Source organism: Elephas maximus, chromosome 21, assembly GCF_024166365.1.
Source record: "Elephas maximus indicus isolate mEleMax1 chromosome 21, mEleMax1 primary haplotype, whole genome shotgun sequence".
Taxonomy (NCBI): domain Eukaryota; kingdom Metazoa; phylum Chordata; class Mammalia; order Proboscidea; family Elephantidae; genus Elephas; species Elephas maximus.
In genome coordinates, this window is record NC_064839.1 from 50278076 (window position 1) to 50303320 (window position 25245).

General features: G+C 46.9%; 1 protein-coding gene across 5 annotated transcripts in view; it reads left to right on the plus strand.

Annotated features, from left to right (window-relative positions):
* WFDC1 (WAP four-disulfide core domain 1) overlaps nucleotides 1–10946 on the plus strand; it is a 31354-nt gene extending 20408 nt beyond the window's left edge. For 2 of the 5 annotated variants that reach the window (XR_007514678.1, XR_007514675.1), the window contains 4 exons: nucleotides 767–808; nucleotides 2087–2160; nucleotides 8234–8919; nucleotides 10140–10946. Coding sequence is in view for 1 of the 5 variants with exons in the window: in XM_049864407.1 (XP_049720364.1) it covers nucleotides 767–808; nucleotides 2087–2145 (101 nt within the window). In the remaining 4 variants the exon portion in view is untranslated. Of the gene's footprint in view, nucleotides 1–766; nucleotides 809–2086; nucleotides 2161–8233; nucleotides 9164–10139 lie in introns of those variants that run through there. The other 3 variants (XR_007514677.1, XM_049864407.1, XR_007514676.1) reach the window with 3 other exon arrangements.
* Nucleotides 10947–25245: the final 14299 nt, after the last annotated feature.

Consider the following 25245-nt stretch of genomic DNA (forward strand, 5'->3'; position numbering starts at 1 on the left):
TATGTGGGTTATAACTATGGACATTTAATGTATGGGAAATTAAAGCTGAGACTATCTCATTATCTGACATTTCACATGTATGACAATAGTAAAAAAATCTACTATCCAACTATTTTGAGCATTAACGACATACATCTGGCAGTTAACAAATGCCAACACGTGAAGCAAGAGTAATACTGGCTTTGATGGTTAAGTTTATGTGTCAACTTGCATGGGCCATGATGTTCAGTGGTTTGGTAGTTATGTAACGATGTAATCTGGCAGTTATTCACGATGTAGTCATCCTCCATTTTGTGATCTGATGTGGTTATCCCTCATTTTCCCATAACACCAATTTTGCGTAACAGCCTGGTCTTGAGAACCTAACCATGTTGTCAAATGAAGAGAGGGTGTATTTATGTATTAATTCATTTAAAAATAGCAATCATTATATATTATTACATATTAAACTAGCAATAACATTTTATTAAAGATAACTGTATTTTCTGAAACCAAAAGAAGTAGTGAGAAGATTGGCATTGTCTCACATTTGCACAACTCTCTTTAAAAAGTAAATGACAGCTGGGTTCTCATATCTTCTTTTGCTTTCAGTCAGCTGAGGTGTCACAGGTCATGAAGCTTCTGGAATATCCCACTCTACACACATAAAAGTGAAAGGAAAAAACACATGTAGCTTCTTAGCATTGTTATGAATATAGTTTTAGCCTTATAAACACCCTCAAAGGGAGTTTTACAGCTTTAAGAAATTCTCTCATTTATTTTCCAGATGGAAGATTCCTACGACATAAATTTCACAGAGAATATCCAGGTAAAGGAAGGAATCGTTCTTTCTTTGCAGAGGGCGCTAGAAAGGGCAGTGAGCATGTCTTCGGTGAAGAGGAAAATAAAAACCTGTTAAAAAGCCTGTGAGAATGCTGCAGGCTGAAGCTGCTATAAAGCAGAATGGTCATGTTCTCCCCAGTTGCTCTCATGCCATCAGATGGCACTTTGGGGTGAGGAGGTAGGTGCCCAAGATGCTTCTATTGTGAAAATCTGTCCTCTACCCTGAGCATTCCTCTCAGTGGCATCTAACATGGGCAAGGGCCATCCAGATTGCAGACAGGGAGGGCTCTGAGGGGAGCAAGACCTGACTCCAGACCTGGGAACGGACTGGATATCTAGACAGGTGACCAAGACTGGGACTGAGGCAGCAGCTTGGGCTGAGACTTAGGGGATGAAATGGAGACCAGGACAGGGAAGTGAAAAAGACGCCCTGTTGTTTGATGATGGGAGCCAGAGAGGGGCTCACAGTAAACATGGCCTCATGCTGAACCTCAGAACCTGGGGCTGGACATGCTTAAGTCCCTCCTGATCTGAGTCAGGAAATTGGAAAATATGGGTGACACTATCCTTCCTCCTTCCATCGATCCACTCAGTCATCTATTCAATCACGCATCCATCTATCCATCCACTCACCTGTCCTTCCTTCCTTCTTTCCATCCAGTCGTCTATCCGATCATCCAGTCATCCACCTTTTCTTTCTTCCTCCTTCCTTCCATCCGTCCATCCATCCATCCATCCATCCATTCATCCAGCATGTCTTTACAAGAATTCGCAGCACACATCTACAAGCATTACTCTTCATTCTGTGCTAGAGATCGAGGCTACAGCTGTGACATGATAGGCCCAGTTCTTGTAGCTAATATTAAGCAGAGAATGCAAACGCCAATAATGATAACAGTGATGAGGGTTACTGAGGTCACATACAGGACCTCCTGTGGGGAGGATACTGTGTCAAGGAAGGCTTCCTAAGGAGGGGACTTGAATGTCAGACTTAAGAATAAGTAAGAGTGAGCAGAGGGGACAGCATGTGTGAAAACCCTGAGGCTGGAAGTAGCTGGCCATCCCTGCAGGCCATGGGGCTTTGGTGAGCAGAGGGAAGAGGCTGCGAGTGGGTTGTCTCATTTCAGGGAGAAGGGAGGTAGAGTGCCAGGGGACAGGCCAGGCCAAGGTATTTGGGCTTCATTTGAGAGTCACTAGAGAGCCATGGCAGGCACTGGAGCAGGGTGGACACACCTGCTCTGACAGAGGCATACTCTTTTTGCAGATGGTGACTCCAAGAATGTGGCCGAGCATGGTCGGGGCCAGCAGAGGCACGTTCAGTGAGGCAGCGGCATGCAGGTAGGCAGGGGAGGGAACGGGTCAGGGAGAGGCACAGGTTTGGGTATCAGGTGTCCTAGGTAGCTTTCATCATCAAGGTGATCAGAAGGGGCTTTATCTGCTGGTGGCATTTCACAATTCCCTTATACAGTGAAACCTGTGAGAGCCAGAACTCAACAGGACTGTCTTGTTTTTCTGGATCTCACAAGTTTCTCACCCTTGTTGGGCACAGTCTTACCACTTTTCTATCACTCTCTATCAGTGGAAAATATTTGAGTTTTCCTTCTTTGACATGTTTCCGCCTCACGCAGGCTCCAGCTTTCCCAGGTTTTGCTGTAGTTTCAAAGTGAACATATAAGAACTTCGTGTGTGATCAGTAGCGGGAGAGTTTCTATAGCCTTTTTTGGGGGGGGGGGCTAAATCCAAAGCTAGACTAGGTTCAAACTTTTCTTCCCAGCTCTTTTCTCATTCCTTTTGTTGTGGATTGAATTGTGTCCCCCCCAAAAAATAATGTGTTGTAAATCCTAGCCTCTGCCTGTGGTTACAATCTCCTTTGTGAATGGGTTGCGCTTACTATGTCAATGAGGATTAGGTTATGTTTGTTATGTTAATAAGGCGGAATAAGGGCGTATCTTGAATCAGAACCCACTCCACAGCAACAGGTTTGGCTTGGGTTTTGGTTTGAGTCGATCTCTTCCGAGATAGGAGAGTAGCAGAGATGGGGGAAGAGAGAGGCCAAGGCACATGAAGGTCACTTAGGAGCAGAAGCTCAAAAAAACAAGGACCTCCTTCTAGAGCCAGCAGAGAGAGAAAGCCATCCCCTAGAGCGGACACCCTGAATTCAGACTTCTAGCCTCCTAAAGTGTGAGAAAATAAATTTCTGCTTTTAAAGCCACCTACTTGTGGTGTTTCTGTTCTAGCAGTGCTAGGTAACTAAGGCACTTTTGCTTAATGCCTCCATGAATAGGCAAACAATGCTTCAGTGTGAAGTCTTATCTGTCTGTCCCTCCCTCTCTTCTGTCAGACCATACTGTTGAGCGCCAACTATAGGACAGACATGGTACCAGTCACTGTCACTCAACAGTAGTTAATGGATATCTACTGTATGCCTGGCATTGTTCTGGGGGTACCGCAGTGAACAAATCAAAGTCCTGCTTTCATGGGGAATACATCCTAGTAGGAAGACAGACAGTAAACAAGTCAACAAATAATAAAAGTGACAGGCTGTAATAAGTGTAACAGTGTAACAAATGTATACTTGTAAGAAGTTTGTAAGTAACAAGGTTACAAGTGCAAACTATGAACAAAGTAATGTGATACAGTCACTGGGCAGGGTATGGAGCGGGGTCAGGGAAGGCCTCTGAGCAGAGATGACATTGAGCTGAGACCTGAAGATGTGGGAAGATGTGGGGGAAGGGACACTTAGGCAGAAGGAGCTGGAAGAGCTGAAGTCCAAGGCAGAAAGATTTTGGTTTGAAAGTCAAAGGGAGGCTGCTGGGATGGGAACAGAAGGATGGAGGGGAGGCTGGCACAGAGAAGCTTACAAAGTAAGGCCCAGGCACCACTTCCAGGGTGCTCTCAAAGGTGAGATGCAGGTAGCTCCAAAGGTCTCTGGGATCATAGCCTCAGCCTGGAAACCCCAAAATCCTGCCCTTATCCCTGTGAAAGCTAATTATCTACACACAACAAAGGAAAGCCCATGCAAGTAGGCAATTTTCCCAGAATGTCCTTGAAAGGCAGACATCAGCTTTCAGATTCCAGAATATTCAGGCCCACCTCCAGGAAAACCTAGAGTCCACAGTGGTTGATGCCAGCAGGCATATTACCTGCCAATGACAGGAATAGTCCCTGGGAGTGAGCTCAGTGCATTTGAGAACTATGGACTATAAACCGGAAAGTGCTCATGGATCTGTGAATCTGAGTAAGACTTCAAGAGCTAGTTTCGAATGCTTTTTAAGAGTACGGGCTTTGGAGCCAGACAGACATGAGTTTAAATTCTTGCTCTACCACCGTGTGACCTTAAGCAACTGGCTTGAACTCTCCAAGCCTCAGTTTTCTCATCTGTAAAATGCGAATGCTAGTGAGGGATGTGGTAGGAACTAAATAATACACATCAAGACCTAATGGTGTGCTGTTCCCAGTAGTGAGCTCTCAACAAATGGGAGCCTAACAAGCCCCTGCTATGGAGTGTTTTTTTTTTTTTTTTTTTCCTTCTTAACTAAGAATCTGTTCAAGGGGATATTTCCCTGTGTGCCCTTGGGCAGAATTTAATGAGGGGCTGATAATAAGGTCACCCAAATGTATGAGAAAGATAAGCCCACAGGAATAGTCATGGCTTCATGAAGCTTAATATTCCACAGTCTGAAAATACAAAGCATGGACCAGACATAGCTTGTCAGCACTGATTTAGTTAGATAACATCAGGAAACAATTTCTTGGCTAGAACTGAGACACTCTTAATTCTTGCTTCTTTTGGTTGCACATGAAAGGAAGTCCAAGTGAAACTGACTTAAACAAAGGGGAATTTCATTGACTCATGGACCTAAAAAGTCCGTAGATAATTCTGGCTTCAGATGCGGTTTGATCAGGGCTCAAGCAGTGTCACCAGCACCTGTCTCTGTCCACCTCTTTGCCCTGCTCACCTGCATATTGGCTTCATTCTCAGGTTCCAAGAGGAGACAAGTTGGCTACCAGCAGCCTCAGGCACTCCTCACAGCATCAGAGTCCAGCCATAGAAGGACACCTTCCCTCCCCAGCAGTGAAATATAAGTACTGGACTTGACTCTCAAAACTGGGCAGGATGGGATCATGTGAACCAATCATCATGACCACTGAGTGGGACTATGCTGACTGGCTTTGGCCTGGGTCACATTGCACATCCCTGAGTAGGCTGGTCAACCCCTCCCCCCAATCCACATGGACTAGGTTAGGGGGAGCTTCCCTTTAAGAAGCTCAAGGTGTCACAAAATGGTAGATAGATGCAGGGGCATTGGCACATGCCCAAACCCCATCGACACCATATAACTGGGGCCCAGAGTGGTGAGAAGAGTTAGACCCCTCCTCTAATCACCACTCCATTTTGTACTCATGGGCAGGGGGCCTTGGCTGGGCTGGAGTCCCAGGAAAGGAGAGATGGCTGCAAGGAAAGAGTGGAATGGATGAAGGGGTGTCTCTTCCCTCCAGTTCAGCCCCTAGACCTGATCAAGCCCCTCTGTTAGGAGAACAAGTACAGGAAGCAGGCAGAAATGTGTTTGTTAGTAAATGTATTGTTCAGGGGTCAAGTCAACAAACCTTCAGTCAGGGGATCTTTAGAAAGTGACCCTACCGTGTAACCAGCACTGGATCAAGGAGGTGAACGTGACCCCTCTGCCTCGTGCTCCCACTAGTCTCTGCCCTCCCAAAGGGAGGCCATTACTCTTATCTCTACTAATAGGGATTGATTTCCCTGCACTTGAATAGCATATAAATGAATTCTACAGTGTGTGCTCTTATGTGTCCAGCTTCTTTTGCTGAACATTATGTTCATGAGATTCATCCTTGATGCTCATTGTCATTGCTGTATGGTATTCCATTGTATGAATATCTGACAATTTCTTTATTGATTCCACTGTTGATGGATGTTGGTCCGTTTCTGGTTTGGGGCAATTATGAGTAGAACTTCTATCATTGTTCTCATATGTACCTTTGGTAAACATACCCAGTGAACAGATGTTGAGTGTATACCTACAAGTAGAATTACTGGGTCTTTGGGTGGGTGTGTGTTCAACGTTTGTAGACATTGCTAGATAAGTTTCCACGGCGATTTCCATTGTGCACCCCTCAGTGCAGGAGAGGACAGAGTATGGGTGAAAGCTTTCATGTCCCGCCTCACACAGGCCCGTTCCTGCTGCATCACTGTGTGAGTCTCTTACGGCTACCGTAACAAAGTACTACAAACCAGGTGACTTGTGTTTGTGTTGTTGTTAGGTGCCGTCTAGTCAGTTCAGACTCATATTGACCTCATGTAACAGAATAGAACTACCCCACAGGGTTTCCTAGACCGTAACCTTTATGGAAGCAGATTGCCAAGTCTTTCTCCCATGAAGCCGCCGGGTGAGTTAAAACCACCAACCTTTTGGTTAGCAACCAAGCATTTAACCGTTCACACCACCAGGACTCCTTGGGTGACTTATACAAACAGAAATATGTTTTCTCACAGTTCTGGAAGCTGGGAGTCTGAATTCAGGGTGTCAGCACTGTACCAAAAAAGAATTGGTCAAAGTTTAACCATTTCAGCGTGTGATCAAGAACCACTGGTACTGAAAGAAGAAGTTCAAGCTACAGTGAGGGCATTGGTGGAAAAAAAAGGCTCCAGTTGATGAAATGGCAATCGAGATGCTTCAAAAAGCAGATGCAGTGCTGGAAAGATTCATTTATCTATGTCAAGAAATTTGGAAGACTGGTACCTGGTCAACTGACTGGAAGAGATCCCTATTTGCCCATTCCAAAGAAAGGTGATCAAATGGAATGCCGAAATTATCAAGCAAGATCATTAATATCACATGCTAACCAAATTTTGCTGAAGATAATTAAAAAATAACTACAATTGTATATCGACAGGGAACTGCCAGAAGTTCAAGCTGGATTCAGAAGAGGATGTGGAACGAGGGACGTCATTGCTGATGTCAGATGGATCTTGACTGAAAGCAGAGAATACCAGAAGGATGTTTTCCTGTGTTTTATTGACTATGCAAAGGCATTCAACTGTGTAGATCATAACAAATTATGGATAAAATACAAAGAATGGGAATCCCAGAACACTTAGTTGTACTCACGCAGAACCTGTACATAGACTAAGAGGAAGTCATTCGAGCAGAACAAGGGGATACTACCTTGTTCAAAATTGGAAAATGTGTGCTACAGGGTTGTATCCTTCCACCCTACTTATTCAATCTGTATGCTGAACTATATGAAGAAGAATGAGGCATCAGGATTGGAGGAAGAGTTATTAACAATTTGTGATATGCGGATGACACATCTTTGTTTGCCAAAAATGAAAATGACTTCAAGCACTTAATGCTGAAGATCGTAAAGACTATAGCCTTCAGTGTGGATTACACCTGAGTGTAAAGACAATGAAAATCCTCGCAACTGGACCAATAACCAACAAGATGATAAATGGAGAGTACATTGAAATTGTCAAGGATTTCATTCTACTTGAGTCAACAATCAATGCCCGTGGAAGCAGGAGTCAAGAAATCAAACTGTGTATTGCGTTGGGCAAGTCTGCTGCAAGAGACCTCTTTAAAGTTCTAAAAAAAGGAAAGGTGTCACTTTGGTGACTAAGATGTGCCTGACCCAACCCATGGTATTTTCAAACACCTCATGTGCATACGAAGGCTGGACAGTGAAAAAAGACAGAAGAAGAATTGATGCATTTGAATTGTGGTGTTGTGAAGAGTATTGAATATATCGTGGACCACCAGAAAAACAAACAAATCAGTCTTTAAAGAAATAAAACCAGAATGCTCCTTAAAATAAGGATGCTGAAACTTTATCTTGCTTACTTTGGACATGTCTTCAGGAATAGCCAATCCCTTCAAAAGGACGTCACGTTTGGTAAAGTTAGCAGGTCAGTGAAAACTAGGGAAACCCTCAATGAGATGGATTGGCAAAGTAGGTACAACTACGGACTCAAACATATCAAGAATCACGAAGATGGTCCAGGACTGGGCCACATTTCGTTTTTTTATACATGAGGTTGCCATGAGCCGGAGCTGACTCAACAGTAAGTAACAACTACAACAGCAACACTGCCATCCTAGTGGGGTGAAGTTGTGCCCTATGGAGATTTTCACAATAACTCAGACCTGGAAGCATGGACAATTGAACTGTGCACACTTTCCGGTCCATTTCAGAGAGGACCAGGGGACCACGTGATGTCTCCAGATCTCACAGTTCACGGGGCAGGCCTGGAAAGGGATTCTGGAAGTCACTCTTAGCAGACACTGGCATCCTTCTGGTGTTTCTGACAAGGAGGGGAAGGGACTAGATGTGACTGCGTGTTCTGTCCAAGCAGCTGCTTGTATTAATTCCTTCTTTGCTTCCTTTGCAGCCAATTTGCAAGAACATTTTTCCAACTTTCTGCTAAGCCGCAGAAACAGTTGGGTGGGAACAGTTTGACCCCCGGAGATCGCACCTTGCTCAGCAGAGCATGATTCCTGAGAACCATAGATTCTGGACTCCTGGCCCTCCATCCCCACTGGGCCTCTACCTGACTGGGTCCCTGCTTTACCAGCCTGGAAGTGAGACACCCTTAGAAGCCCACCTGACCCTGCAGTCCACCAGCTCTTACCCCAGGAAGGAGACTCCTCCTCTGTGAGCATCAAGGAAGTCCCTTCTGAGACAGAGGTCAATGTCTTGGCCACTTACAGATTTCTTCCAGACATGACACTGGGAGGCATGCACCCATTCCAAATGCCCTCTAAATAAATTTGCTTATCATAATATGAGAATGAGTTTACCTACTCATGCGTGATTCATAATTTTAACCCCCTTAGGAACCTAAGAGGAGTTGCTGAGTGGTGCAGTTAACACACTTGACTGCTAACCAAGAGGTTGGAAGTTCAAGTCCACCCTGAGGCACCGCAGAAGAAAGGCCTGGCAATCCACATCAAAAAATCAGCCTTTGAAAACCCTATGAATCACAGTTCTACTCTGACACACATGGGGTTGCCATGGATTGGAATCAACTTGATGGCAGCTGGATTTTGGATGCTGAAGCCAGAATGTTAGAAGAAGGTGAGGGGAGGTTACAGAACAACACAAACAACAAAGCGTGATGCTCAGTCTTGGGGATGTGGGGTACTTTGTCACTGTTTAATCCTGGGGTAAGGGACGAGGTGACTGGGATGAGGTGCCACTGAGCTCTGCTTCTGGAATCCAGGAGTACAGGGACCACCTGCCTTGCTGTATTGCTTTGGGTCCCTCTGAAGCAGACCCTGAAATGAGGATCTGTTGGAAGTGATTTTAGCAGGGAATTTCCTGGAAAAGACAGGCAGGGGCTAGGGGAGGTGGGGCAAGAGGAGAAGGAGGTCAGATGGGTCAGAGATCAAGGTCCCTGAGTCCTTCTGGGGTCCTGGAGGTAGTCTAAGTCCCACCAGGACCCCAAGGAGTCACACATGATGCTTCTCTCAGAGAGGCCCTGTGCTTGGTTTAACGCTGCACTGTCACAGTTTAGGAATTCTTAGTAATTATTGAATAAGAGCCACACACGTCTGTACTGCACCAGGCCCCACAGATGATGTAGATGGCCCTGACTCACACCGTGGAGTTGGCCCACTGGGTGCAAGTGAGCTAGAGTATTGAGAAGGCTCCCACCCCTATCAGTGCTTGGGTTTGAGGGGCTGCCCCTTAGGGGAGGGGTTGTCAGTTTCAGGGGCAGCCTCCCTCTGCTGGGGAGGGAAAGCACACAAAGGGACCCAAGGGGACATGGGAAGGCCCCGAGGGTATCTGTCACATTCTCCAAGTTTCAACAGTGTCTGCACACAGACACACACACACATACATGGCCTTCTTGGGGAAAAAATGGTTTAAATTCAACCAATAACCTGTCCCTTACAAAACAACCCAATGGTATCAATCAAGCATTGACAGGATTCAGCCTTTTCCATTCCAAAATGGCCCTGTGTGGAGACAAAGCCTGAATATCCGTATTTAAAGAACCAGCACCTTCTTCTGTCCCTGCCCCACCCATGAGCCTCTACCTACCATGTACACACTCTTTCTTTCTATAAAATGGATATTCTCTTGAAAATCACCCAAAATCCTATTTAAGATGGAGGTTGCTAAGTGGTGGGCCATTTTTTGTTTGTTTGTTTTTGCTGTTTCTGAGGCTCATTGCATTCATACTGCTCAAGAATTTTTTGTTTTTCCCCTGTACATATAGATAGGTGTGTAGAACATGGAAGAAAAGTAGTAAAATGATTTGTCTAAAAGTTGTACAAACTCGGCCTTTGTAGCACTGCCCAGGAGAGGTTTTGTCCCTCATTTTAATGGAAAAGAGACGGGGAGTTCAACAGGAGAGAGACAGTTGCCATTTTGGAGGACGAGCCTGATGCCCATCAATGCCAGGTATGAGTCCCATTGTGGAATCGATGCCCAGGATTTCTGGGGTTTTAAATCACCTGGTGCCCACCTGTCTCTGAGGGTCTGGATGAGGCCTGGGCCTGGGGTTGACTGAGAGCCCCCCTGTGCTTCTGATGAGCTGTGTGGTAGGGGAAAACACATCACAAAGTTTAGTAAAGCAAAAAGAAAGTTTTATTTGGTATAGATCCAAAAAGGCAAAAGTGGGACACTGACAAGCGTGCTGCTAGAGCTATGTCTGCCCGAATCTGAGGAAATACTACAGAATAAGCAAGAACGGAAAAAGGGACAAGCATGGGCCATAGCCATGTCTACTCGAGTCCAAGGAATGTTACAGAATAAACGAGAATGGGAAAACGGACAAACATACTGCCACAGCCATGTCTGCCCGAGTCCAGAGAATATCACAGAATAGGCGAGAGTGGGAAAGCGGACAAGCATACTGCACAGCCACGTCTGCCTGAGTCTGGAGAAGGTTATAGAGTCATCAGTATATATTAACATTACAAAATAGGCAAAACCATTGAAAGCTTCATCTTTTCACAGATTGGCTGGAAACTGTGATCCTCCATTTTGAATTGTCCCTCTCAACCATCATTGGTACAGGTTTCAGTGAGGACGGTCAGGAGGGTCCAACACATTCCTATTCACTAAATGCTAATACAAAAAGGTAGGACTGGAAAGTCTTTTGTCTTCTGGCTTATGCGAAGGGTTCCCTAAAAGATATTTTCCAAGATTATTTTAGGTATTGTCTTTATACCTCAGGGCCCAGTTGATGTGTCTCTGTGAGTCCTTGCAAGCCCAGCTCCAGCTGGGTCACATTCTCTATGCTCAAGGACAGGGAATAATGACACCAGTATTATTTCCTCAATCAGCAGCGAGATCTTTAGGGCTGAGGCCTGACGGTCTAAGGGACTATCTGCTTCTCGGCTGGTAGTACAACCAGCAGATAACTTGAGTGTGCCCAGCCCTTCCCATACATCTCTCAGATGGGGAAACTGAGTCTTGAAGAGCTTAAAGGACTAGCCCAGAGTCATGCAGTGAATCAGGGCCAGTGCCAGGATCCATACCAGGCCTGTCCAATTCCACAGCTAGGCCTCCGGCCCCTAGCTAGTCTGCTTGCTCTGGCCTGTGAAAACAGACTCCCACCTCTGAGGCCCAGGAAAGCAGAAAGGGACACCAATGGTGTGCAGTAGGGCAGAGGGCCGTGAGGACAAGGGAGAGGGCCACCACAGCCCCACTTCCCTGCTGGGCTGGCCACTGAGGTGGGTGGGGTGGAACAGTAGAGACTGGGCACCCTAGGTTTCAGTCCTGAGCAAGGCACTTAGCTCCTCTGAGCCTCAGTTTCCTCCTCTGTGAAATGGGTCTGGTAAGAGTAGCTGCCTTTCAGAGTTTCCAGGTGTTATACACTGAATTGTGTTCCCAAAAATATGTGTTGTAAATCCTAACCCCTATGAGTTGTCTTTGTTATGTTAATGAGACAGGATTAGTGTAGGGTGTGTCTTAATCTCTTTTGAGATATAAAGGAGATTAAACAAGCAAGTGAGTGAAGCAGAGATGGGGGAAGATTGATACCGAGCAACATGGAGATCTCCAAGGAACCAGGAAACAGGCTGAAGAGACAAGAACATTCTGCCAGGGCTGACGGAGACAGAAAGACTTCCCCTAGAGCTAGCACTCTAAATTTGGACTTCTAGCCTTCTAAACTGTAAGAAAATAAATTTCCGTTTGTTAAAGCCATCCATTTGTAGTATTTCTGTTATAGATGCACTAGATAACTAAGACACTGAGGGAGGTATATATTATTATTCTTAATTAACTTATTGTATCTCTGCCCTTGAGTTTAAACTCTGAAGAGGGAGACAAACAGAGGAATCTGTGATTCTGGTAGGTACTACGATACAGCACCTGAAATCTGGTAGGTGCTAGGATACAGCCATACAGGCACTCTGGGCATTTCATCCCAGCGAGGAGCAGTCAGGAAGGGCTTCCCAGGGGAGGGGATGTCTCAACTAAGTTTGGGAAGCAAGTAGAATGAAGTTAACCAGGCTTGGTGGGGAAGAGCAAGGAAAAGCATCCCAGGCAGAGGGAGCAGAATATGCAAAGGCACAGATCTGAGAGTTTTAAGGAACTACAAGCAGTTGGGCATGGCTGGAGAAAGAGGGCACTTTGGGAGTGGGGGGAGACGGGGCTAGAAAATTGTGTAGGTGCCAACGAGTTCACATCTTGAGTTTGAACTTGACTCTGAAAACAATGGAGAAGCCACTGAAGGGTTTACATGGGCCATTATCTCATTTGATTCTCCCACCACCTGGAAGAAGACACTGAGGTTCAGAGAGGTGAATTACTTTCCCAGAAGCACACCCTGGGCAGAGGCAGGATTTGAACTCCGGCCTTGCCCAGCTCCATAGTGGGGAGATGAGTATAACAGGGTGCTGTAGGTCTGAGAAAGGCAGGGGATGGGCTACCCAGAAAGAAGGAAAGGACCAAGAAGTGGAATCTTGCTGGGACCATGCTGCAGACCAACATCCCCTAATCCTTTACAGTGACAACAGCTCTCTGGGGCTGAACCTTGGGAGCCATGCTTTAACTCTGAGACCCACCCCCGCCCTCCTTGGCTATGGCTGATTGGACTAGAGATAGACCACCTGACTCAAGCTGAGCCAATCAGATTTCCTTCCAACAATGTGCTCTTAAGTCTTTTTGATGGCAAGAGGAAGCCAGCAAGTTGTCGAGGAACCTAGCTCAGGAGCCAGGAACCAGAGAGTTCAAATGCTGGCTCTGCCTCTCCTCTCAGCCGGAACAACCACGAAACACCTTGATTGAGACCATATGGCAGCCTGTAGGTCCCATGGAATCTGTTGGTGCCTCTCAGATCTGGATGCCAGGGAATTCCTGCCCCAGACCCGTTACCACATGAAGAAAGAGCCAGCAGGTCTTAGCCACGGCATGGGGCCCTGCCAAAGCCTGTCCAGGCCCTGTCTGGCTGGAACCCACAAACTACCTGCCCAGCCCACATTTCATACACACCTCCTGCTCCTGGAGGGGCGGGCTTCTGGGAAGTTTCACACTCCAGCACAGCACAAGGAAACTCGTTGAACAGGTGCCTTGGCCTGGGCACCACCTTGCCCTTTAGCCAAGGTGGGGCTGCCTGGCCAGGCTTGAGCAGGGAATATGTGGGCAGCAGAGGAAATTGAGCTGTTAAGAGCTACGGTTGCTAACTAAAAGGTGAACAGTTTCAATACACCAGCTGCTCCTTGGAAATCCTATGGGGCAGTCCTACTCTGTACTATAGGGTTGCTGTGAGTCAGAACCAACTCAACGGCAATGAGTTTTTTTTGTTGTTGTTGTTATTCTCACAATATCTCTGGTTATGTGCCAGGGCGAGTGCCGCATGCTTGACACCCTTTGTCTCATTTAAGTCCCACAATCCGGTTCGGTATTCACTGCAGTGTCTCACAGAATTTAGGATTTTGGGGTTTATTAGGGAAGTAAAAGGGTACAACTTGGGATCAGGATCAACTTGGAAGTTACAGGTACAACTCAGGATACAGTTCTTGATCAGGACAGCTTTTTTTGCCATGCCCAGCAGCACGCCTCTCCCTCAGCCCCTGGGCCCCTCAGCCTGGCCTCTGCCCTAATCCGGGAAGTGTTACAAAGCTCTTTAGCTCTGCCAAGTACCCGGAGGCACTCCACTCTGTCAGCAAGCCTCCTGCCCAAAGGCGCTCAGCCCTCTTGCTCTGTGGCTCGACATGCCCACTTTAGATGCCTCTCTCAGCGGGCTGGAAAGCCCATCTTGCCATCTCCTGCCAGTCTCCTGGTTCTGCTGCTGTTTCTCTGCTGCTGCTTCTTGCTGTATCGTGTCATCTCCAGTATTACAGCACTCTCTCTCTCTCGTCTCCTGGGTCTAGGAGGTTCTCAGCACAGGGACCCTGAATCCAAAGGACATGCTCTGCTTCTGGCTCTTCTTGTGACAGTAGTGAGCCCCTCTGCTCTGGGATTGACTCTGTCTAAGCCTAGCAGAATGGCAAAACTGACCAATCCCCTCGTTAGAGTTCCATACACCTTATTTGCCTGGTTCTACCCCTGCAAGAGTTCCATGCATCTTATTTGCATTGTTAGCAAGCAGTCCAATCACCTTGGTGGGCCACAAGCACCTTTTTCGCATAGTCCCATCCATTCATTTTGTGAGAGTCACAAGACCATGAATGGCTAGAAGGGCCATATAAAGTAATTCACTGCACTGCAGATACACAACTAAGAGTAGAAAGTGGTATAATGAACTTCTATGCATTGTTTCCTCTATACTACCAGTTTTTGGGGGGCTGGGCTGGAATATTTTAAAACAAACCTCAGGCATCATGTATTAGTTTCCTGGGGCTGCTACAACATGGTACCACAAGCTGGGGCCTTAAACAACAATATTAGTTCTCTCACAGTTCTGGAGCCCCAAAGCCTGAGATCAATGTGTTGGCAGGCAGGGCCATGTTCTCGCTGAGGCTCCAGGGGAAGATTCTTCAGTCAGATTGGATTAAGGCCCATCCTCCTCCAGTATGACCTCATATTAACGGATAACCTCTTAAAAGACTATTTCTACATGAGGTCACACTCACAGGTATCGGGGGTTAGGACTTCGACCTATCTTTTTGGGGGACACAATTCAACCCATAACATGTATGTCACCTGTAAATACTTCAGAGTGTGTAACAGATAAATACTTTAAAATATATATATATAACCATAGGGTCATTATCACAGAACTACCTGGTTCAGAAATGTCATGTTGGAACCACCACGCAGTGCATCCTGGCAAGGAGGCCCTACCACGTCCTGTTCCTCCATGGTTGGCAATTTCACTAGAACAGAGGTTCTCAAAGTGGGGTCCCTGGAGTGGGCCCAACAATCTGGGTTTTCACACACCCTGCAGAGGATTCTGACAGTGTTCAGTCCAAGAAGGGCTGCTCTAGAGACAGACAGATAGGATGTTGGTTCAGCAGTAGAATACTCACCTTCCATGTGGGAGACCAGGATTTAATTCTCAGCCAGTACAACTCATGCTCAACCACCACCCACCTGTTAGAGGAAGGTCGTGTGTTGCAATGATGCTGAACAGGTTTAGCAGAGCTTCCAGGCTAAGACAGACTAGGAAGAAAGGCTTGCCGATCTACTTCTGAAAATCAGCCGATGAAAACACTAGGAATCACAACGGTCTGATCCACAACCAATTATTGGGGTGGCGTAGGACTGGGCAATGTGTGGATCCATTGTGCATGGGGTCGTTGTGAGAGGGGGGCTGGCTCCTTGGTAGCGAACAACAACAGGGATAGACAGATTGTACAAGAAGATGATTCAGTTCTTGCATTTAGTCCATTTATTTATTATACAGATTCTGTCTCCTTCCCGCAAAATACGAAGGGCCAGTCTTGAACAGTATCATCTGTTGGTTAGAAGCTCCGACTGTGGAGCCCGACAGTCTATGTGTAAGGCCTGGATCCACCTCTGACTGCCTATATGACGTCCGGGCCCAAGTGTCCTCACCCATGAAATGGGTGTAGTAATCATACCTGCCTCACCTTAGGGTGATGATGAGTACTAAACCAGTTACGATGTTGTTATGGGTTGAATTGTGTCCCCCAAAATATATGTGAAAGTCCTAATCCCTGTACCTGTAAATATGACCCTTTTTGGAAGTAGGAGCTTTCTTTCATTACGTTAATGAGGTCAATCCAGAGTACGGTGGGTCCTAAACCTAATCACTGCTGAGTGTCTTGTAAAAAGAGCAGAATAGAAGCAGATACACACACGGAGGAAGGCAGATACCATGTGAGGACCCATATACAAGCAAAGGAATGCCAAGGATAGCCAGCAGACCCCAGAAACTAGGAGAAAGGCCCACAGAAGGAATTGACACAGCCGAGACCCTAATTTGGACTTTAAGCCTCCAGAATTGTGAAAAAATAAATTCCTGTTCTTTAAAGCCACCCCCCTCCCTCCCCGAGGTCAGCACAATTGGACTAAACCAAAAGCAGTTTCCTAAATAAAATGAATGTTTTGAAGGCCAGCGTAGCAGGGGCAGGGGTCTGGGGACCATGGTTTCAGGGAACATCTAAGTCAATTGGCATAATAAAATCTATTAAGAAAACATTCTGCATCCCACTTTGAAGAGCGGCATCTGGGGTCTTAAACGCTAGCAAGCAGCCATCCAAGATGCATCAACTGGTCTCAGCCCACCTGGATCAAAGGAGAATGAAGAACACCAAGGACGCGAGGCAATTACGAGCCCAAGAGACAGAAAGGGCCACATGAACGAGCGGCTACATCATCCTGAGACCAGAAGAACTAGATGGTGCCCAGCTACAACCAATGACTGCCCTGACAGGGAACACAACGGAGAAGCCCTGAGGGAGCAGGAGAGCAGTGGGATGCAGACCCCAAATTCTCATAAGACCAGACTTAATGGTCTGGCTGAGACTAGAAGGACCCTGGTGGTCTTGGCCCCCAGACCTTCTGTTGGCCCAGGAGAGGAACCATTCCCAAAGTGAACTCTTCAGACATGGATTGGACTGGACAATGGGTTGGAGAGGGATGCTGGTGAGGAGTGAGCTTCTTGGATCAGGTGGACACTTGAGACTATGTTGGCATCTCCTGCCTGGAGGGGAGATGAGAGGGTGGAGGGGGTTAGAAGCTGGCAAAATGGGCATGAAAAGAGAGAGTGGAGGGAGAGAGCGGGCTGTCTCATTAGGGGGAGAGTAACTGGGAGTGTGTAGCAAGGTGTATATGGGTTTTTGTGTGAGAGACTGACTTGATTTGTGAACTTTCACTTAAAGCACAATAAAAATTACTAAAAAAAAAAAAAAGAAGGTAAAGCCACTCCCTTGTGCTATTTTTTTGGTTACAACAGCACTGAGTAACTAAGACCCATATGTAAAGGGCTGAGACTCAGGCGTGGTGCATAACCAGGGCTATGGAAGGACTAGTTGTGCTTTCCCAAAAAGGTGTGCCCACAACAGAGTCAAGGTAGGTGCCCGTTCTATGTCCTCATCAAAGGACCCAGGAGTGAGAGCAAGACACGTCACCGGGGAGGGAGCAGGGAGCCTCCTGGGAGAAATCGGGAGGGGATTTGGGAGCTGCCCTTACAGCTTCTGGGAGTGAAGGATTCTAGAGGGGCCAAGGATGCCCAGGCTTGGGGGCTGCTGGGAGGAGCAGGGCCCTTCCCGGAGGAGGGGGAGGCTGCACAGCAGTGACTTGGACAAGGCAGCAGCTCACAACAGGTGAGGAATGAGCTCCTGATTGCCCAGGTGGTGCCTTCTAAATGCCCCTGGGATGGTCTCCCCGGAGCTATTCCTCAAGTCCCAGAGAGAGAACAGGAAGGGGGCCCCGCTGCACAGGAAGAGCTGCAGTGCCTCTGGGGGCCCCAAGAAGGTTCTCCTCTCTCAGGGCCCAGTGGGGAGGCAGGAGGCAAGAGCAGTCAAGGAGTGCGGGGTTCCCTGCACCCCTGGAAAGAAGAGGGGCCAGAAAGCTGGGGTGAGGTTCTGAGCAAACACTGGAGCAAGAATTGGCCGAGATTTGATTGTCCCCAGCTCTTGGGAAATAGAAATTGCATAGTATTCATTAAAATAAGACCCAGACGCTCAAGCTCTGTTTAAAAGAGAAATCTAGCAGAATGGTATGTGTTTCCTTTCCTTCCATGAATGTGGGAGAAGAGGGAGGTGCCTGTGATTGTCAACTGTCAACTGCTGTAACAAAGGAAACACATGGGGATTTACGCTTTGGAGAGAGTAGAGAAGTCAGTCAGTCTCAGCAGGGCAACAGTTGTGGAGTGAGACCAATTCAACCGCAGCCTTTTTAGAGCACCTCAGTATGAGCTCATGAAGCCTTTTATTTTGTATTTATACATATACATACATACATTTTTTTTTATATACATACATAAACAAAACTCGTTGCCATTGATTCTGACTCATAGCGACCCTATAGGACAGGGTAAAACTGCCCCATAGGATTTCCAAGGAGTGGCTGGATTCGAACTGCCAACCTTTTGGTTAGCAGCCATAGCTCTTAACCACCACCCCACCAAGGCTTCTCTAAAAGATATAGAGACTGGTGAAAATAAACCTGGAAGGATGCACTTTGCATAGTTGAGGAGGATAGGGCTGGACATCCCAGGTCAGTGTTCAGATTCAGAATCTTGAGCAGGCATTTTCGCATTACTCCATTTAATCTCATCTTAGTCCTTAATGGCCCCTGGGGGTGGGCACGTTTATCCTTCTGCTCTGACTTTTAAGAAACAAGGCTCAGAGAGTGGAACCGTTTGCCAGTGACTCCCAGAAATCAGTGGTAAAGATTCACTCAGGTGAATTTATTTCCCTAAATGCCCAAGCCAATTCTTCTGTTGACTGAAATCTTTCCCCCTCACACTACCTGGTATTCTTGCCACTGCCCAGCTTGGCCCCAAGGATGCTGAATCTTCTGGGCTTCAACGAGCTGTTCTCTGCTGTGGGGCCCACTCATGGGCACCAAGGATGTTCCCAAAGGCAAGTTCTGGCAGCGAGGGCCTTCTGAGCAGTAACAGCTCCCATACGGAGCCCCACTGGTAATCCATCCGGTACCTTTGCATGGATTAGAGAAGGGTGCCTTTTCTGCAAGACCCTCACTGCCATCAACGAGAAAATTGTCATAATCACTATGCGAATCTACCATGATGTGAATGGCGCCCTCTAGCATTCCACCCCAGCTGCCCAGTCATACCTGGTGGCCCTGCTGGATTCTATCAAGGGCTTGCTTGGGGCCAGGTAGTGCTCATCACATCTGCACAGCCACCTGTAAGGTGTATGTAACCGTTCTTGTTTTAGAGATGACCAAGGCCGAGGCTCAGAGGGTGGGAAAGGTGGCCCAAAATCCCAAAAGGGTGGAGGCAGGGGTCATCCAGGGCCTAGGCACTCAGCCCACACTGAAGGGTTTCCCATGGGAGGGCGTGGTGCGAGACACTTGTCTGAGGATGGGCAGAGAGCCCACCCCCGGGGCGTTTCCTTCTGAGCTGGGGCAAGACTGTGCTTGCCAGGGTTTCCTGTCCTTGCCAGGAGCCACAGATGTTACACAATGGCACCACTCCTGGGTCCCCTCCCCCACCCCCGGCTGCACCTTTAACGTGCCTTTAACAGGGCCCCTCTGCATCCTTTAACGTGATGCTACGTCACCTGCTCAGAAGTCATCTGCTGGTACTTCCCCCTCATGTCCCCACTGGGCCCTGTGCATGTTGTGGCACGCCCACGTTGTTCACTTGTCCCCTACAATCTACCCTTTCCTCAGAGCTCTCAGAAGGCAAGGACTTGTTTAAGCCACCTCTCTCCCTGACATCCACCATGGTGCAGGTGAATCAGTGAATGGGCTAAAGAATGAGGTTGAGTCTGCCTTCCTAAACAGGCTGAGAACCTCTGAGGAGGGACCTAAGGATCATGTTTTCCTGGACCCCGGAGCCCGGACTGTGCCTACAGTTGTTGTTAATGGCCATCGAGTCAGCTCTGACTCACAATGACCTTACGTAAAACAGAAAGAAACATCACTGTCTTCTACGCCATCACTGATCTTGCTATCCATGAGTTTTTTGTTGGCTCATTTTCAGAAGCTGATCACTAGGAGTAGGGGATGGTTAAAGCATGTTTGTGAATGAATGAATGTGTGAATGAATGAACAAACAAATGAATGAGGGTCTCCCTGGAGCCCGACTCTCCTGATGGTTGGGAGCGCAGGTCCTGGCCCCCGACTCCCCAGACTTGAATTCTTGCCTTCCCATTTCTCTTAGCTATGTGCAGTCACTTAACCACCGTGCACCTGGCTCCGCCTCAGGTCTGGTTCTCCGGAAGTATAGCCTATGATGAAAATTCAGGGGAGATGATCTACTAAGGACGTGCTCCCAGGAGAAACTGGTCAGAGAGTGGAGGAACAGGACGGGGAAGGGTGCATTGCAGGCCAAGTCCTGGCTGAGCCTGACCACACGTAGTGCTCTGGGGGGTGAGGTATAGCTCTTTGTTGTCCCAGCAGGAACCCAGGAGCTAGGCTTCCTGCCTGCACTTGTGGTCACTGGCCATGGAGTACTCTGGGACATATGATGGTCCTGCGGTCACTGTAACAAAGTACCACAAACTGGGTGGCTTAAAATGACAGAAATCTTTTATCTCCCAGTTCTGGAGGCTGGAAGTCCAAATCAATGTGTTGGCTGGGCCATGCTCCCTTTGAAGGCCCTAGGGAAGATCCTTCCTTATCTCTCCCAGCTTCTGGTAACCCCAGGTGATCCTTGGCTTGTAGACGCATCTTCGCATGGCTGTGGTCCTTCCTCTGTTTCTCTGTGTTTCTTTTTCTCTTTATAAGAACATGACTCAGATTGGATTAGGACTCATCGTACTCCAATATGATGTCATGTTAACTGATACCTTCAGAGAACCTATTTCCAAACAAGGTCAAATTAGGACCTCAACATCTCCTTTTTGGGGGCCAAATGTCAGCCCATAACAGGGGTAAGTACATATCCAGGCACATTTGGTCTCTGCACTTCCAAGCAAAGCAGCCCCAGGAGCTAAGGTCTGGCCTCCCCAAAGATCTGAAGGTGCTAGGTGTTAGAAGTGGGTGCCACCAGCCCTGAGGTGGGGGTGCACACGAATGGTAAAAAGGGGTGTGAGGGGATCTGGGTGGAACGCCACATGTCTGCTACAGTTTTCTCATCCATAAAACAGGGTGCTGATGACAAAGAGGGTATTTGTGAGGAGGGTTAAAAGAGTGTCCAAATCTGAGGACAGAGCCTGGCCCCAGTTGGCGATCCCTGCTCAGTGTTACTGTTATTGCCCTGCCACACACTCCTCATCTCTTTGCAGAAGTCAACTCCACTCTTTGCAGGCTCTCAGTGAGTATTTGTTCAATGAGCAAGTCAGCTTCCTACTGGTAAAAGAGGTTAGCGGTGCCTGCCCCATTCGCTGCCCAGCTGTCTATCACATGTCTCTTTGTGTCCAGGCTGGCTGGTAAAAATGACAGTGAGGCCCAAAGCGAGGAGAGCACCCACTGCTGTGGGCTGAATTGTGACCCCCAAGAAGATGTGTTCAAGTCCTACCCACCTGGTGCCTGGGAATGGGCCTTATTTGGGAATAGGGTCTGTGCAGAAATAATCAGGCTAAAATGAGAACGTTAAACAAACAAACAAACTTGTTGCCGTGGAATCAATTCTCACTCATGCAACCGCATGTGTTAGAGAGTAGAACTGCTCCATAGGGTTTTCTTAGCTGTCATCTTGACAGAAGCAGATCTCCAGGCCTTTCATCCGTGGCATCACTGGGTGGGTTTGAACTGCCAATCTTTAGGTTAGTAGTTGAGCACAAACCCAGGGACTTAAGATAAGGTCATGAAGGTGGCCCTAATCCAATGATTTATAAGATGAAGGTCTCCTGGGCACAGAGATGGACGCATAGAGGAGAAGGCCATGGATGATGGAGGCAGAGATTAGAGAGATGCAACCACAAGCCAAGGAATGCCAGGGGTTTATGGCAACCACCAGAAGCTGGGAGAAGCAAGAAAGGATCCTCCTGTAGAATCTTCAGAAAGAGTACCTCGGTTTCAGACTTATAGCCTCTAGAACTATGAGAGAATAAGTTTCTGTTGTTTTAAGCCACCCAGTTTGTGGTCTATTCTTATGGCAGCCCCAGGATCCTTACATAATCTGTTTCCCGGTGCACCTGCAGATCCAGCTCCGCCACCGTGCGGCACCCTAGACTCCCAGCGGAGCCCCCCTTGGTGGTTGAACATGGTTCTCATCCCTGGGGCTTGTGTCCCCCTCACTTTCACTGCGGACAAGGCTCTCTGTTGCCTCTGGCCATGACTCTTATTCATTTATTAATTCAATAAAAATTTAAGCACCTAGTAACCCTGGTGATACCCCCACATGTCTGTCAGTTTGTTGTACTGTGGGGGCTTGGATGTTGCTGTGACGATGGAAGCTATGCTCCTGGTATTCAAATACCAGCAGGTCGCCCATAGTGGACAAGATTCAGCTGTGCTTCCAGACAGACTAGGAAGAAGGACCTGGCAGTCTACTTCTGAAAACATTTAGCCAGTGAAAACGTTATGAATAGCAGCAAAACATTGTTTGATATAGTGCTGAAAGATGAGCCCCTCAGGTTGGGAGGCACTCAAAAGATGACTGGGGAAGAGCAGCCCCCTCTTACTACAGTCAACGTTAATAACCCTAATGACCTTAATGCCTATTCCTAAGAAAGGTGATCTCACCAAATGAGGAAATTATCAAACAATATCATTGATATCACACACAAGTAAAATTTTGCTGAATATCATTCAAAAGCGGCTGCAGCAGTATATCAACAGGGAACTGCCAGAAATTCAGGCCGGTTTCAGAAGAGGACTTGGAACTAGGGCTATCATTGCTGATGTCAGATGGATCCTGGCTGAAAGCAGAGAATACCAGAAGGATGTTTACCTGTATTTTATTGACTATGCAAAGGCATTTGACTGTGTGGATCATAGTAAATTATGATTAACCTTGCAAAGAATGGCAATTCCAGAACACTGAATTGTGCTCATGAGGAACCTCTACGTAGATCAAGAGGCAGTCATTTGAATAGAACAAGGGGATACTGCGTGGTTTAAAGTCAGGAAAGGCATGCATCAGGGTTGTATCCTTTCACCATACCTATTCAATCTGTGTGTGTGCTGAGCAGATAATCCCAGAAGCTGGTCTATATGAAGAATGGGGCATCGGAGTTGGAGGAAGATGCATTAACAACCTGCAATATGCAGATGACACAACCTTACTTATTGAAAGCAAAGAGGACTTGGAGCACTTACTAATGAAGATCAAAGACCACAGCCTTCACCTGTGGATTACACCTCGACATAAAGAAAACAAAAATCCTCACAACTGGACCAGTAAGCAACATCATGATAAACAGGGAAAAGATTAAAGTTGTCAAGGCTTTCATTTTACTGGGACCCACAATCAACACCCATGGAAGCAGCAGTCAAGAAATAAAAAAAATGCATTGCATTGGGCAGATCTGCTGCAAAAGACCTCTTTAAAGTGTTGAAGAGCAAAGATGTCACCTTGAAGATTAAGGTGTGCCTGACCCAAGCCATGGTGTTGAAGTTGCCTCCCATGCATGTGAAAGCTGGGCGATGAATAAAGAAGAAAGAAGAAGTATTGATGCCTTTGAATTGTGATGTTGGAGAAGAATATTGAATATATATCATGGACTGCCAATAAATGAACAAATCTGTCTTGGAAGAAGTACAACCGGAATGCTCCTTAGAAGCAAGGATGGCGAGACTACGTCTCACATACTTTGGACATGTTATCAGGAGGGATCAGTCCCTGGAGGAGGACACCATACTTGATAAAGTAGAGGGTCATCGAAGAACAGGAAGACCCTCAATGAGATGTATTGCACAGTGGTTGCAACAATGGGTTTAAGCATAACAACAATTGTGAGGATGGGGCAGGACCTGGCAGTGTTTTGTACATAGGGTCACTATGAGTTGGAACTAACTCGATGGCATCTAACAACAACCCTGGTGGCATAGTGGTTAAGAGCTATGGCTGCTACCCAAAAGGCCAGCAGTTCAAATCCACCAGGGTGCTCCTTGGAAACCCTATGGGGCAGTTGTAATCTGTCCTATAGGGTTGCTGTGAGTCAAAATCGACTCGACAGCAATGGGCTTGGGTTTTTTTTTTTATTATTATTGTTGGTACAAATGGTTAAGCATTTGACAGCTAGCTGAAAGGTTGGCGGTTAGAACCCACCCAGAGGCACCTCAGAAGACAGGCTTGGCAATCTATTTCAGAAAGGTCACAGCCTTGAAAACCCTATAGAGCTGTTCTACTCTGCACACTTGGGGTTGCAATGAGTTGGAATTGACTCGACAGCAACTAACAATACCACCATGTGCCACACACTCTTCTAGGTGCTGGGAATAAAGCAGGAAATGCAACAGACAAATTCCCTCCTTGACTTCATGGAGCTGGCAGTCCTGTGGCGGAGACAGACAGAGAACAGAAACAGATAAAGGCAGTGAGTGGAGGAGCAATGGAGGGAAATAAAGCAGGTGAAGGAATGCAGGTGACAAATGTGGGTGCTATTGCATTTTCATCTTTAACTTTTAATTTTGAAATAATGACAGATTCATGTTGTTAGTTCCTGTTGAGTCACCTCCGACTCATGGTGACCTTATGTATAACAGAACGAAATGTTGCCCAGTGTCGTGCCATCTTCATGATCATTGATACATTTGAGTCCCTTGTTGTGGTGATCCATCTTATGAGGGTTTCCCTCATTTTCCCTGACCCTCTACCAACCATGATGTCCTTTTCTAGTGATTGATTTTTCCTGACGATGTGTCCAAAGCAAGCAAGTTGAAGTCTTGCCATCCTTGCTTCTAAGGAACTTTCTGGTTGTATTACTTCTAAGACTGATTTGTTCATTCTTCAGCAGCCCACAGTATATTCAATATTCTTTGCCAACACCACAGTTAGAATGCATCAATTCTTCTTCTGTCTTTCTTTTTCATTGTCCAGCTTCTGCATACATATGAGACAATTGAATCAGGTGCCCCTTAGTCACCAAAGTGACATCTTTGCTTTTTAAAACTTCAAAGAGGTCTTTCGCAGTGGATTTGCCCAATGCAATACATCATTTGATTTCCTGACTGCGGCTTCCAATGTTGATCCAAGTAGAATGAAATCATTGACAAAACTATGGAGAGATTCATGGGAAGTTGCAGGCATAATTTTGAAATAATGACAGATTCAGAGAGTACCCTTCACCCAGTTCCCCAGGAAATTGACATTGTACAAACATGTGTGTCTAGTTCTGTGTTATTTTATCCCAAGTGTAGATTCCTGTAACCACCACCATCAAGATACAGACCTGGTCCATCACCGCAAAGGCCTCCCTACTTTATCTTCACCCCCACCCCCACCCCCACCCC